The 16,466-nt window shown below is 40.1% G+C and overlaps 1 protein-coding gene across 1 annotated transcript in view; it reads right to left on the reverse strand.

Moving 5' to 3' along the window:
- Window positions 1-9,120: 9,120 nt before the first annotated feature.
- Window positions 9,121-16,466, reverse strand: part of BMPR2 (bone morphogenetic protein receptor type 2) — a 111,481-nt gene continuing 104,135 nt past the window's right edge. The window contains exon 13 of the mRNA XM_057375744.1: window positions 9,121-16,434. Coding sequence (XP_057231727.1) covers window positions 16,184-16,434 — 251 coding nt within the window. The 3' untranslated portion in view covers window positions 9,121-16,183. The remainder of the gene's footprint in view (window positions 16,435-16,466) is intronic.

Genomic DNA, 16,466 nt, shown 5'->3' on the forward strand with positions numbered 1-16,466 from the left:
GCTGCGCTCCCGGAGAGGACTCCAGGAGGGGCTTCCGCAGCCGTTTATCCAATCGCTTTGCCACCAGCTCGGTGTTACCGAGGATGGCACCAGAGACGTGGGCAACAGCCAGGCAGACTTGACCCCCTTTTCCCTTAATTGCTTGTGTTTACTCTCGTCCGTTAGGTCAGATTAGTTTCATCTTCRTTGTAATCTTTTAATAATACTTGTTAACTGGTAGTATCCTCTTAATCAAATTTATACATCAGACCGGTGAATATGTGCATGGAACAGGCCTTAGTTCATGTGTTTGGTTATTTCAGTGCAAGGTAAACRCATGTTAGTGACTTCAACACAAGAAAGAATCAATGAACCTTTTTTCTGTCTTTATTGCAAATGCCTTACGAGCTACCAGAACTTACACAAATTCTTTTCAATACTGCTCCACAAGTTGCATGTTGCAATTGGAAATCATTGCTATGACACAAATGGTGTGACTACAAATTACATACAGCCTGGTTGTGCTTGGGCTTGGCTTTTTCTCCTCTCTCCTGTGCCGTTTCTGATTGAAGCCCACTTCACTTAAAAATCCCTTCTTCCCCTTTGAAGAGCTCTGTCCTTGTGGCTGTCAACTTAAACAAACTTGAAGAGCAAGGCTACATGCACAGGCCCTTCTTAAGGATGCCTGGATTCTGGCCTACTTAAAGCCTTGAAGGATAAAGCTCTTGTCAGAATTGAGAGCTTTTTATTCGGAATCAGGCTGGCAAARGAGAGTAGAACAGATGTAGTGATGAGGTTTTTGTGAAGTAAACTCTTGCATTCTGGGTTAATTAAATTTATTTTGAAAGGTGTTATGCTTGCTCACAGGTACTGTAAATGCTAGTAACAYGGCCTGAAGGAGAGCTGCATGGCTCTGTCAAAACTGGCTACAAAAGGCTGTGCCCAGTCCCAAGAATTCCCCTGAAAGTGGCTGCCAAGGGAAGGTTCCAGAAGCCTGGCAGGTCAYCCTCAGTCCTATTGCATCCCTTTCTTCAACATGTGTGTAATTTACTTAAGTTACATGGTGAATTACACATAGGGACACTTCCCGGTACTTGTAGCCATGACAAGCCCTGCTGGCTTAACCCATAGTTAATGAAATGTTGGGAGACAGAGCTCAAATCCCCAGGAATGGCTGAGAGGCAGAGAACAGTGTRAGCTGTGTGCTGCTGGCTTTGGGAGTGAAAGGATCTCGTAATTCCCTCAGTGACTCCATGTATGTATTGAAAAAGAACCTCAGCTTTGAAGCTCTCCATGGGTAACCACCCAGGAGGGAGAAAACCAGCACCCAGCACGTCTGGAGAAATAAAAGGAACCTGTCTGCTGCTTTGTCCTTCAGTTTCTGTGACTCATCTGTGGGGCAACACAGCAAAAGAAGTTTTTGAGAAAGGGAAGAAAATCGTCGGAGTCCTTCTTAAAGCCAGTTTTGCCATAACCCAAAGTAAAGTCAAAGGACAAGAAGAACAAGTTTTTAGGAACTAAAAGGCAAGATGGACGTCGTCAGATCCCAAGGGATGTGATCAACAAAATAACAGCTGTATTTTCACCAACTACAAGACCACAGCTGGGAAAACAGCCCTGCCTGAAGCTGCTGGCAGAAAGCACCAGGGGAGACGTGGACTTTTCAGCTTCTCAGCCCATCCCACCAGCAAGGAAGCTGGGGGCACAAGAAGCTGCAGGGACACAGGCAGGACAGCTGACCCCACTGGCCACAGGGATGTTCTGTACCACACAGCATCGAGCTCAGCACATGAACCAGGGAAAGGTGCCTGGGGCTGCTGCTCAGGGACTGCCTGAGCATCATTTGCTTTCTGTGTTCTTCTATTACTGTTATCTATGTATAACATATAATATTATTATATGTTATACATAGATATATATTTATTAATATATTATATATAAATATATAATATTGTTATCTATGTCTAATAGATAATATACATTATAATATTATATATTATAATATATAATATTATATCTCTATCATATCTAATACATTATCTAACTATCTATTGTAACCATCACATGCCCTGTTAAACTGTCTGTATCTCAACCCACCCTTTTTTTTCCCCCTAGTTCACTTCCCCCACCCACTGGGAAGAGCAAAGTGAGAGAGGAGCTGTGTGGGGGTTCCCTGTCAGCTGCCTGACAGGTTAAACCACAACAGCAGCCCAGAACAGTGCACAGTGATCCTAAAGAAGGTTAATTCATGCAGCATTTGTTTCACTTCTTTGCTGCAATTTTTAGTCAAGCACCCACTCCCAGCACCTGCACWGTTGTGCCCCAGACTTTCACTCCAGTTTATGCTCACCAGAAATAYTGGGAAGCAGCATTTCCCAACACTTGGAAGCAGTGCACCATAAAGACACTTCTCAGGCACAAAATATTCTGAATGCATTCTTATTCCTTATACTGTTCTGAAGAGGCCAGAAATGACAGGTACTGATTCATATTTATTTTCATGCTGYRTGCTATGTAGCTAAGTCACGACTCYGCTTGCAGAAGGCACCTGTGACAATTATAGYCCTTCCCACATTATTGTCACACTGCAGAGATGGCACTGCTCCACACAGTTGCCGTGAGAATGGAAAGCAAAGCGTTTGTGTGTGCTGCTCATCATCAGCTGGATTGCTGTGCACGCAGCAGACGTGAGAGCTCAACATGTAAAGTCATGTACTCAGACCTACTCAAACACCGTGTACYTCTTACGTTCATTTGTTTAAACTGTAACAAATGTGTTACAACAGGATCTTACTCCTACACCTTATGGAAATAATGGAAGGAGCTAAAGCAGGATTATGAACTTGGAAAATATTTTTGAAACTGTTTTTCAATTGCAAAATAACCCAGGCCCTCAAAACAAAATCCCAGCCCCAGATAAGTCAGATTCAGCTCCYCCAAACTCTCCTTGTAATTCACACCTCTCAGGCTCTGGGTTTTTTTCTGTCACCTTCCTTTCTGCCAGCACACTTKGCCAAATGCTCTCCAGGCCACCACTGAGCAACACATTTCCTGTGGTTTCATGTGGAACCTTTTAGGCYGGAGTTTCTTCAAATCAGCCTTACTCTGGCCATAACATTTTATATAATGGTGCCAACAGTGATCCAGAAAATAGGAACAAAGCTCCTCATCCCCASAGAGGCTGTGAGCCTTCTACCAGCAGCATGTGAGTCTGCCTTTGAGTGACCATGGTGACATCAGTGATTCCAAATGTCCCCGAGTCACACGTGATCCCACGCACACAGACCCCATCTCTGTGTCYCCAGMTCCTCTGCCTGGAATATTTCCCARCCCATTGGCCCTRAGAGYTCAGCAGATATTGGTGTGCTCACAAACCAGGCTCAAGTGCCACCCCAGGAGGTGGTACCCACTCCCACATCCCACCTGGAGGCTCAGGGTCCTGCCAAAATGTGCTGCTTTGTTCTCAGTGCTGGGGATGAAACCTGGGTATGGCAGCCACCCCCTGATGTGTAAGATGTTGGCTCTTAAAATATGGCCTGTGGTACACGCTGCAGATACAAACAAATCAATCCAAAGGCTGGAAGCATATTGAATGCCCTCAAGGGCAGGCTGATCAAACACACAGAGCTGAATGAACAAATCTGCAAGCTGCTGAAAGCAGGGATGTAAACAAGTCAGGGATCTGGTCAACTGCTAACACCAAAGGAAAAGCAGAAAAACAAGGGTCAAAGAGGTTTAACTTAGTTGAGAGGCCAAAATTCCTCTGTACAGCTAGTAAAGCAAATAATACTAGTGAGTTTTCTGTTAAGAGTACTGCTCACTGCTTGTAACCATATATATGAAAAATGTTCTTTTAAAATAATAATAATAATAGTAAACCATACAGAAAATGACTGTACTTCAAGCAGCTTCAAATATGTTATTGTCTTTTTCTAAAATTAAATAAATACAAAGCAGCACATGGAGAGGAGCAATCTACTGTCTGAAATTGGTTTTTTACCTACAGTTATTGTGAGCAATATTGAAGGTTGAAAGACTAAAGATTCTGGTAGTTTAAACTAAACATTAGATTATGCCTCAGGATATTTCATTGCATTTCTCATCTCTCCCCTGCAGAGTGACTTTGTTTTGCTTGTTTATGTGGGTGTTTAACACCAACTGGAGAAAAAGATATTTAAAAAAACAGGACAAATATAATAGAATTTGCTTCACACAAAACCTGTAAGAGCCTAGTTAATATTCCAGAATATCTGTGGGGATTTGAGAAGGCAAACAGATTGAAATAAGGTATTATGATTAAAACAATAAAAAACAACAGATGGGACCTTGGACATAAATCAAACCCCACGCAGTAAGAAAAATGCAAAATGCACTCCCGTCACATTTTAYAAGGTACAGCCTTTAAGAAAAGTTGTCATAGAAATAACATCCAGAGGCTTCAATGCCTCACTGGCATTAAGGGAATACATTTTTGACAAAGAAACTCAGTTCTTAATGCACCACTCACCTGCAGGCTTGGGAGATGCTCCCATTGCCCATTCCTGACACACACATTACCTGGGAGAAGCCAGTGCTAAGTTCACCTGCATGTGAWGTTTTTCCACACACACAGATCAGTTTTCTGAGCATGTGTTCAATGCCAGAGGCAACACAAAGCAATGACCCCATGGTGAGTGTCCAGCTGCTGAAGGAGAGGGATAACCAGAGTCCCCTTGCTTCAGCAATGGAGCTGGAACTGTTCTCACATTGGGATCAGTGAAGAGGATGAGCAGCAGGAAAGGCAAGCTGTCCACCACATTGTCAAATCTTTTTTTCAGTAACATTGAGAGAAGTGGCCTAGTTCATTTAAACACTATAATCTCCCCCAGGTATCCTGCAAGATGCTGAATGATCATTTGCACGTGATTCCTTCCCTTCTTTCCTTCCTTTCAGGAAGCAAGGAATTTATCTTTCAAAAACTTAGCATTTTTAGCTCATATTTTTAGAGCTTGCAAATATAATAGAGAAGTTTCTCTGTATTTGTGCTGTGTATAGAGATGTAATGTGTTTCTGTACTTCTAGTCTCATGTTAGAAAAAAACATGTGCACACTATAGAAAGAAATTCTTGATTTACTAACATTAAACACTGATTTATCCATTAAGYCATCAGTGCAATTTCTGTATTGTGAGCAACATGGAATTATATACTGTAAAATATTTCTTTCAATTGTTGACATTATAAATTAATTTGATACCTTACAATATTTCAATAATGGAGGTTTTATRACCAGGTTTTAGGATGATAAACATCCTGTATAAATTATGAATAGGCATAAAACTACAGACACATAAGAGAGCAGAGAAGAGAGCTCACTCWTTCTGATTCGGGCCTACAATCTTGTTTTGCTTCTGCTTGTTCATATAACATTTAGAAAAGCTAAAGAGTTGGCAGGAAGCATGCAGGCATGGCTTATTCATGCACTTAGAGGCAGWGACAAAATGGGTTTTCTTCTCTCTCCAGACACACACTGGATCTGTAGTTAAAMTAATTAACTTGAGCAGAGTATGTGATGAAATGTGGGCATGTGATTCTCCAATTTGGGAAAACACTGGGAAAAGAATGGATCAAGTAGATTTCTGAGTCCTCCCTTGCTCTTAGCCAGGGGTGGCAGGGGAGATTTTCACTTCTTTGGTCACATTTGAACCAGACATGGATTTGTCTCTGTGGTACCACCCTGTTCTCATGCACTGCACCTCCCATTCAGCCTGACTACAGGAGAGCCAGGGAGACATCACAGAGAGAGAGGAGGAAAGCAAAGGAGAGGAAGAAAGCAAAGGAGAGAAAGAAAGCAAAGGAGAGGAAGAAAGCCAAGGTGGGCAGAGCCCCAGGCCCTGCTGCTGCTCACAGCCTGGTGCTCAGACAAGATGCCAGGCTCACACTTTTTGTTTTGCTCCAGGAGAATCTGTGAGCCCCTCCTGTGGTTAGCTGAGGTTAACATAGTCCCCAAAACAATTCTTCTTGGTACTGCATCTGTCTTCTGCCTGGCTGCAAATAGCTCTCTGTAGTTTACAGTCTCAGTTCACAGCTTATGTAAATAGAAGGGAACTTSTGCTTGTCTGTGCCTTAAAAGCACATTTCCGTCCCTCATGATCACAGGGTGAAGCTCAAATACATGGTTTAGGTGCATTCTGGTTTTCCAGAAGCAAACAATAAATAGAGTTAGCCTCCTTAATAGTGATTTTAAGCCAGCCATTTCTGAGGCCTGATTCAGAATTGTTARTGGTCCTGCAAGAAACTTCTTGGCATGGCAACAAAAATACAGGTTCCCAATAAAGTATTTCCACCTCAGCAGAGATCCATCCTGCAGGAAATTCTCTGGTCACCCGTACACACACTGGCTGCACCAGTACAGATATGTGTATCAGCAATGCCTACCTCCTGGGCCAGTCAGACCCTGCTATGTGAGTTGGGTCAGATCTGATTTTTTCACTATTCCAGAGACCTGGAGGTGATAGAAGTTACACTTTATGACACATCTGCAGGGGTCAATTATTACATTTCCTATAAAATGAACCAGGGAGGGGGACAAAGGGAAAGAAAGGAAAGGAGATGGAGAAAACAGGTATCATTTCAATATTACAGCARACTGGCAAAATATGTTACTGCAAAACACAGACTGTGAGGAACAAAACCAGGAACAGAGCACAAGCCAACCTCGCTTCCCATGTGCACAAAATCACCTTATGAAAACTGTATTTCTAGTCATGCTGATTAGGAAATCTGATAGCTTGTGGCATGAACTTCTCCMAAAGTTCTGGCCTGTGCCATTCCTGGGAGCTGCTTGCAGGCTGTTTCARGCAGTGGCTCTGGTAAAACGAGCTGCACAACCTCTGTACCCTCTTTATCGCTACGCCCTACRCTATCTTTTCCTGTTAGCACTTGGCAGCAGCAACAAAGAACTGGGCCAAAGACAAATGCTGACTTCTACAGCGTTGCTGATGAKTGAAACAAAACTCTCTAGCCTCCCTGCATGCTTTCTCCTTCCTCAAATGCACCTCATGTACTTGAGGTGCTGCCCACYGGCTTTTGTCCATTATCTGCCCAAGCCACCTGCCTGCTCTCTGCTGAATCCTGAGAAGTGTCCTTGTTCCCAAAAGGACATGATGGACCATGATAGAGGGTGCTGGAAAGCTCCTGCCCTGTGAATGGAAATGCACCTGGATCAGTGTTTCCAACATTCCTCAATATTTGCATCCTCAACATTTTTCCAATGCCCATGTGAGCACTGTCTAGAAATGCCATTTGTCAGACACTGTGTAGTAAATACAGACTTGCTTTCCTTAATCACCTCCCACAGACCAGCTGTCCTCAGGCAGCCTTATTTGTTGTTTTTTTGAAAGAAGCATCAGTGATCCCCAAAGCATGACTTCAGCTCAGATCACCATTTTGTGGGTTTCTCACATTTGTGAGACTGAGARCTGAAAGAAGATCCCCTGACACAAAAGCAGAATACCTAAGCATGCCATTTCAATTCCAGCAATCAAAACATTCCAACTCTTCATTGGATGGAGAATGACARCGTTTGAAGTCAACATGAAAAGCTGAATTTATACAAATATTTTGGTATAGTTGAGCTTTCCTGCCTGTGGAAAATTAACCTTCTTATCCAATAGAATGTGTTTTGGGTCATGGCAGTGAAGATGTCTATAATCTCCTGCACGTGGAGAATTTCCACAACATCAGAATTAGCAAGAAGTAAAGAGGGAAAAAAACCCTGAATGGAAACGAATGGAAGACTGACCTGGCTGTGTTCCACAAAGCACGTTCTGCAGCTGCATCACTGCTCTGGAACAAAGGGGAATATAATTATTGTTGTTTTACTTTCATTTCCCATTAGCAAAGCAAAGGCAAATAAAAGTGGTTGTTATTTCTGCAGGGGAGAACTGGAGGAGGTGGGTACAAGGTCACAAAGGGAAATTGTGAGGAGACTTTCTTAAGCCCGAAYAGCTCAGGCACCCAATGCAAAAATCTATCAGTAAAATTCACCATGAACCCTCTGCTCCTGCAGGGCTGASTCAGGGATAAGGCTCAGCCACACCTGCTGGGGTAGGGCAAGACTTGGCTGCTSTTCCTGTCAGCCAAACCAAGAGTGAGAATTGCTTTTGGGGACACAGCTATTTCTGTCATGCTGGTCCCCACTCCCGCTGTCCTTACTGCTTGCAGGGAAAGCAAGGCCTGCCATGGTCCCTTCCTGCAGCCAAAGGTTTCTAGCTTCACTTGTGGGGCTGAGATGATTTGCCATACAGGCACACACTACACCATACACTACTTGCCTCAGAAAGTGTTGCTTCCTCATTATTTATGACAGCAAAAAATGAAGCTCCTCATTYTGTCTCCCTTCTTTCTTTTCTCCCTTCCAAGTTCTTTGGCCAGAGACTTGCACCACTTATTTGCATGCAAAAATCATCACTGTGGATACAGAAAAAKATATTATTCATAATTAAGGAGTTTGTGTGGGCAGGGCAAGGGGCTGCTCTTTGAATTCCTGTCTCAGCTGCAGAGGCTGTTGCTTGCTGTGCTCCTCTACATGCCTGGTTGCCATCAATCCTGCCCTCTCCCCAAACTGAAGGAGAAAAGTATTTAGTTGAATACCTCTTTCTCCTGTTTTCTTTTTCTGTTTTCCTGCATTTACACTTAGCAAGCAAAGTGTGACAAGAGCTCATGCAAGGCCTGCTGCTTTGAAATGTCTGCAAAACTCTGTTCAGCTCCAACACAAGCACCTGACTGGGCTGGCCAGTGAGAAAGGGGAAAAACGGGAGCAGAGGCACTGCACTACTCCTTCCTAATGCACAGGAGCACTGGAAACAGGGCACTGGGGCACCTGCTCATGCCAAAGGTGGCTGGAAGTCCCATTCAGCCCTTATTTATCAAGCAATTCCTTATCACCCAACCAATTAACACCGCTGCAATGGCGGTTTCCTCTTCCTCTCATTCCTGGAGCATGTTACTACTCATGGCCAATAATMACATGAAAAACCAACAAAAGACCATGCTTTTTGTCATTAATATGATCTTTAATAAATGGAATAATGCACCATTTTTACAGCAAGCCTTTTCTCTCAGGCCTAAAGAATAGCCTTTTAAATGTTCTTATCCAATGTCTCTGTATCAATACAATCTCTTTATTTAGGTTTATATATAACAAAGCAATTCTTACAAGTATTCATAGAAAACTCTGTAGTGGCTTTAACAATGTCAGCTTTCATAGTGGCATCCACAGATGATTAAAACCAAAAATTAGCTTTTTATTTCATACTCACACTGTTCCATGAAACACAACTTATACAGCATAGCAAGGGTATTGGGCAGCTTATACAAAAGAAATAACTGAAAGCAATTATTTATAAATTCATACATGATATTTCCTCAGCCATCTGAGAGGAAAACCAAAAATACCCGTTAACAAAAGGGTTCTGATGAGACTCCATATTCTAGGATTTCTCCCCCTCTTCCCCCAGAAAAGCTCGCTCAGAAAGTAATGCTCTCTTTACAGTCTTTCATAAGGAAAATGGCAGTTTTGCATCCTCTTATTTCAGCTTTTACAGAAGACCAAACCCTAGAAGTTCATTCTTGCCATGCTTATTTTCCTCTTAYACTACATTTGGGGGGAAAATAATCAACAGCAATTGTAAAATATGATTCCAGCTTATATAAATGTGTATAGAGCACACTTTCCTCTAGAGACAAAAAGCAGACAAGAAACATATACATACAAACTGTTTTAAATACATTTCAACAGTGTGAAAGAGAGAGAAGAGTCACCAATCAGGAAATTCAAGAGTGACAAATGAGTCAGCTGTAACTTGGACTTGCCTGTTTGTTCTTGTGACTTCTTACAAACTACAAAACCAGAAACATTAACTATTTTCTGAATAAACAAGACTGAAGTGTGATACTTCATGATACAGTTCTGAAGCACAAAAAAGAAAGTGAATCAAGTGCTCTAGAAATAAACCTCCCACATTTGTTGTCTTAAAAACAAGTRAATAGGCTACAAAAGTGGACATTTGGGAGACCTTGGAACTAGGAAATGATAAAGGCTAATTATTTCTGCTTTAAAATAGTTACCAGGGGAGATGCTGTGCCCCTGATGGATACACTCCAGTGATCTGTAGACGTCTGCAAGGACTGGGAAGAATCCTTTCCTTCCTTCCTTCCTTCCCGTGACAGTCACTGTGCTGTGGAAGCATGGTGTATGCATTGAAGTTAACCAACTGAACAAATGCTGATGATCAATAGGTTTTGAAAAAATTCTCATTATTACATTATGAATTAGCATAACTGCAACTAGTTCCTGCTCATTATGTACAGTGAAACAGAACAGAAATGGCCATAAGAACTGATTTGTATGAGTTGAATGCACTAACACAGACCTGCATGGAACCCAGATCAACAATCAAGGGCCTTGGTGTAAATGAGGATTTATCTTGAACCCTTCCACTCCCACTCCCCAGTGCAGTTCCACTTTCTGACAACAGCCACAGCCCAGAATGACAGCCTGAGATCCTCACCACAACATCCTGCAGGGCCCAGGAGCCAGGGCTGCCCTTGCAGTCCCACATTCCACATCAGCTTTGCCAGGGCTAATCCTCCCCAGAAATGTTCAACACCACAAAGACAAGACTACTCTTTGATTTCAAGAGCACTGGGCTCAGCTGTGATCCCCTGAGGTGCCCGTTCCCTCACAACATCCATTTGGATTTACTGGAGCACCCACATCTGTTATTGCAGAAATGGAAGTTCTGCCTCCAATTCTACTCAGTACAGAAGAAATCTCAAAATGAGAAATCGGATTTGTTACTCTTTCACATCAAAACTGAACCTATTTGGGGGGTGGGTGAGATCTAGAAGGGATGTATTTCTATAGCTACAGTTTCATATGACAATATAGAAGCCTAAAATGTAATTTGATTTAATGGACTAAAATACTATGTTTAAATGGCAACCACACACATAACTATAGCTACTACATAAAAAAGCCTTGCAAAAATTATCACSTGTTAAGTGTTGTGGGTTATTTTTTGATCTTTGAGAGAGGTATCTTAAATTACTCAGCTTCAGATAAAGAYTGCCATGTGCATTCTCAGGTTTCTMTCTCACATAARTCCATTCCACCCAAATAATCRGTGACAAGTCTGTCATGGGAAATCTTGAACTACTAGACTACATGTCACAGTCTGATCCCAGCTTTACTCTGATGCACCAAAGACAACTTTAAAATGGCATATGAAAAAAMCCCCACATTATACTTTCTACCAGTGCTACCATCTGATGCTGTAACTCACAGAATTTAATCCTGGAATTTACACACAACATACATATGCACCTAAATACATACAGAGTATACATAAATATATATATATATATCTGGCTTCACTGCAATATGTATAGTTTTTTTCACTGAAGAAAGGCTTGAGGTTGAACAAAAAATAGTAAATACATTTTAAAAAGATGGTTTCTATATTTGTCTGTTAAAATGGGTACTGAGAGACCAGACAGAAAAGTTCAAATAATCCAGATTTATGCAAAATACTAACTTGTTCAGTCTATGATCCARCTTTCAAAGACTGATCAATCCAATTTCAATTGACTTTGATAAGCTGCTACAAATTTTCCAATTAGATATCAGGTCATTTATATGTTACTGTGCTTGGCAAKTATTATTTTTATGGCTTAATCCCAGCCTATTTCAGCAATGGGACCAGCAATCATTTTTATACAAGGAAAAATTACAGCATAATTAATTTCCACTGTATGRATTAAATGTGTGATTTTTTAAAATTCTCCTTAATTAGGCTAGAAATGTCCAGAGTAACATGTCAATGGCAGAACAGCTATGAACTTTTGAGTATTTTTTCATTAAAGAAAATTATAATCYGAACATAGACATAGTAATGTTTTATTAGTGGATATTTTTTAACATTTAGAAAAGGAATACCATTRGARCAAAATGCACTGAACACTGRAACKATGGCATATACAATGTATAYATATATATTTTTAAGTAAGAATTCTTTACTATTAAATTTGGGGCAATAGCTTATGTCATACAATYAAAGAACTTCCTTATTTTCCTCTCTGAGGCAGGCAGAATTCTAGATTTYTTTTAGAGAAAGTTGWCAGGTGGGAGAATATGYACTTTCTAAACATATTTATAAGATKGGKTTTTTTGTTGCTTGTTTCCTGAAACTCACCAGGATCTATCTTGCATTGTCTTGTGCCCAGTGCACTGAAAAAAAATCAAAATGTGTTGCCTTTGAAAATTAGGTAATTTTCTATATGAAAACAAGAGACAAATGAGTGGCACTAAGAAAGTGAAACAGGAATGGAAATGTTTCTGAAAATATTGTAAGTAGGATACTGTTAGATGGTTTKCTTTTAAATTGGGAATCCCTCTACTTTAGCTGTGTAGTTTAAGTGCATCTTGGAATTTCAAAAAGGCCTTGGTAACACTAATTATTTAGCATATGAAGCTATAAAGCATTACAAACAAATTCGGGGGAAGTGTTGCAGATAATCTGACTTTAAATACCAATTCTAGAAGAAAATAGACCTGACCATGAAGCATGTCTGTTCAAATGGTTAGAATGCACATTCTAAAAACCATGTTATGTTGGTGCCTCTATTACAGGAAACAGAACAAGAGACAATGCATTCACCTAAGCAAATCTCCTGGCTTYTACTAGTAAGCCATTTTCTCTAACCAGCAAGATTTTGGATTTTGTCTTATATAGRCCAACATCAAAAATGTTTGCTCTATCATTTCATTTGAATTATCCATTATAAATTACCATAACAAATATTCTACTATTGCCTATTTGACAGTGGCACAACTAAAATAGGTATTTACACTACCATTCTATTTTCAWTTTGCTATATTTAACTTGTCTGCAATATACATAAGAAATTCATAGGAAATKATCAACTTTCATAATTATCCTTTTTTTTTTTCCTTTAAAAGTCAAAGAAACAAAGCAAAATCATAACCCACAAGGAAATAAATCACATTTGTCTTCCTTGTTTATAGTACATTTATCAACCATCCCTGTGTTGGATTTGTAGAATTCTTTCTCTTACATGTATTTTGTTTGGTTAAGGATGATTCCCTGCAGCACRAGATAAAATTCAGTATCATTTAACTTACAGAGAAAGTATTCTATGGCAATTGGATTATGTGCTGTGAGGAAAAAAAAGGGCATGACTAAATTAAACATTAAAACCAAACTGCTAATCTGATTTCATCAAGCTGTGCAGAATTACAGTATTTTGGTACCTACTTGAGAGCTTGCTTTGACTGACCTTTAAAATTGAATAGAYATTTCTCTATTTAATCTATGGGGTATTTTGTGATAAAGTACATTTTTCTATCATGTTACAAATAATATTTATCCATGATAGATTGCACAGCCAATCTTGCTACTAATTATAACCCATTTCAAAGGCCCTCCAGCAAGTGATAGACAAAGGGAAAAAAAATTGTATTGTTTAAGGATGTTGAAGAAAAACTGCAGAACAACATTTTCATCTGGWATTAAAATTCTTTTGATTGCACTGATCACAAAAAGTTGGATTTCTTACAAAGGCCTGGCCTGCAAAGAAAGGCTAAAAGACTGCTGCAAATCTGTCTCAGCAGAAAGAAGCAGCAGTCAGAGAAGTAACTTTTTTCTCYCCAGAGTAGTTTGAGTCAGGCAAGAGTCCCAAATACTTTTTCCAGCCCACATTCTGAAATGCTGATGGATGATCTGTGCAAGGCAAAGCAACAGTGATGGGGAAAGGAGTGAAGAATCTTCAATGCCACGATATGGTGCTCACCACAAAACACCACCAATTGGTGCACTCCAAATGGAGACTCACACAGGGCCAGAAGAGAACAGAACCACAGTGAAAAATATCAACAGAGTGCCAGAAATCCTGAGTCAGGTCTCCAAACCCAGCTGAGCAACTGGCAGGTTTTCAACATCTGGGATGTGAGATTGCAGCAGATGGGAAGCCAGAGAGTGAATTAAAAGTCAAAGCAGAAGGAGGCTGTATTTTWAAAAAGGGAAGATATAACTGTTCTATACAGGGGGAAAACATAATTGTGCCTCAGAGATGAGAGGTACTATTTCAACTGGTACTTACAGAGCACAGGGAGCTCAAAATGTGCCTCGTGGCTTGTATTTCTACAAGTACACTCAATCAAAGTCTGGATTTATAGTGCTATCTCTTGGAGATATCTAGGAGAATCTAAGAAACGTTAAGAAGCATTACAAGAGAAAATCATAGCAATCAAGCACAAGCAAGGGATTTTGGGGAAYAGCAAGAATCAGATGTAAGCAAGGCATTAATTAGGCTAGTTGTATCAACATATAGAGAAGAACAGTGTTGGTAAAGTTTACCTTGGAGGAAAAAAATAATACAACAGCAAGGAAATAAATGAGCTTAAAAGCAGAGAGCATCTGCTTCAGTCAGCTGAAAGGAGACAGGCTGGGGGAGGCAATTGTTTGCTGCCAGTATCCTGCCACAGGAGTCTGGAAGGCTGACTGAATTGAKGAAGTGATAAATCTTTGCTTGTTACCACAGACTGATGTGTTACATCTTTTTGTATCTAAATAGTTTTTACTGAAGTGTTTTCAATCAGAAAGGATGTTTCTCAGGTGGAAGGCTATTTCTTAGGTGGAGGGACGTCCTAAGTAATAAGGAAATAAATTTTGTTTCAGTAGACAGTAAAACCAATCATTCCAAAAAAAGGAAAGGTTGACTTGAGATAGTGAAAAAACAATTTATCTCAATACATATYACATTCACATTCACTGACAGCTAAAATCAATATTCATACAAACTGAAAGAAGGGACTAAGCAGAGGGAAAAATAAATCCCCAACCCTCCCCCACAAACACCCATGAATTTTAAAAGTATGCAATAAATTTTAACATGATGAATGAGGGCCTCTAAGAACTCTGAAGGGAGGATTGAGTTTCAACTCAACTTGGCAACAACAATCAATTAGGATGCACCTACCTGCATAAGTAATCAGGCTGATTTTYACCCCATACTGTCTGTAAGGAGGTAAATCAGGAAAGATTTGTGACTCATCACAAAACCGTTTTGTGCCAAGTAAGATTCATGATTTTTGCTCTGTGTAAACAAAATATGTTCACAACCTATCTTCACTTCAGCTTTTAAGTATGACAGTTATTAATATTTCTGAATAAAAYGTATTTTTCAATGTACATAATTAGTGATCTAAATAATATTTTACATAAATACAGGGAGTGAAACTGCACACAAAATAAAATGGAAAAAAATAGCTGATGTTGTTTCCTTACATTTGTTCAACATTTTGTTACTCAGAACTTCACTGGCTGGCATCTACTACTATAAAGGAAACACATTTTGATTTGGAAGGATCAAAAGAAAGGTATGGAGCTCAGATTTTTTTTTTTGTTCCTTTTTCAAAGCCCTTTCAAGTTGGGGGAAATTCATGCATTGTCACCTCTGAGCACAATGTGATATTGGCAGCTGCTTCAAGCYGGCTGCGATGTGCAAAGTTCACTATCATGACTGGCTGACTGCTCAACTGTCAAGGAAAAATTAACAAATACAAAAATGGGAACATGTGGCAGTTTTAGAAACACATTTTTCAACAAAGCCTACTGTGAGCTATAGACTATTGCACATTTCAATATGACACAAGGAAAATAAGGGGTTCAAAAGAGAATACACTGTAACATAGAAATACACAGACTAGCTTGTGCACAGAAATCAAAACATGGTTACAAGACACCACTGCAGTCAAACCTGTCTTATAGTCTGCTTATGATCTTAGTGACCTTAAGAAACTGGTCCAAACTGATTATCAGCAATACTYTTTTTGTTACTTTTTTTTTAAAAAAATATTTTGAGACCACATCTTTGATACACATATATATATTCCGTGGTCAAAACAGACAGACTTAACTTTAGCGATACTAAATAAAAGTGCAAAAACATTCAAAAAATAAAACAAAATAAAAAAATATGGAAGCATAAGCTAAAAATTTTCTGCATAGCTGAAATCTAAAGCGAGTCCTTGGTAGGGGTTGCTGACAGGAGGAGAAAGCAGTTTTTTTAAAATGTCTTCTGCACGTTTGTTTCAAATAACACAAAAAAAAAAAAGGTCATTTGTCGGCTTTTGCAATATTTCACAGGCAGTTCACCCCTGCGTCCTTAGAGACCATGGTGGTGGCAGTGCCCCCCTCTGCAAGGTAGACAGCAGTGCTGGATTTGGGGGGCAGAGGCTGCTCACTGGCGTTGTTGTTGACCTCGCAGTGCAGCGGCTCTGTGGAGATGACCCACGTTGACGGACGCCACCGCTTCAGAGAGTACGGTGTTTTCACACGTTTCTTGATCTTCTCTCCTGAGCCTGATTTGCCATCCTGTAAGGAGTCACCTACTGAAGGAAAAAAATCCAAACCAAAACAAAAA

The sequence above is a fragment of the Malurus melanocephalus genome, unplaced genomic scaffold (assembly GCF_030028575.1).
Source record: "Malurus melanocephalus ecotype Western Australia unplaced genomic scaffold, MMel_1.1 scaffold_257, whole genome shotgun sequence".
NCBI classification, from domain to species: domain Eukaryota; kingdom Metazoa; phylum Chordata; class Aves; order Passeriformes; family Maluridae; genus Malurus; species Malurus melanocephalus.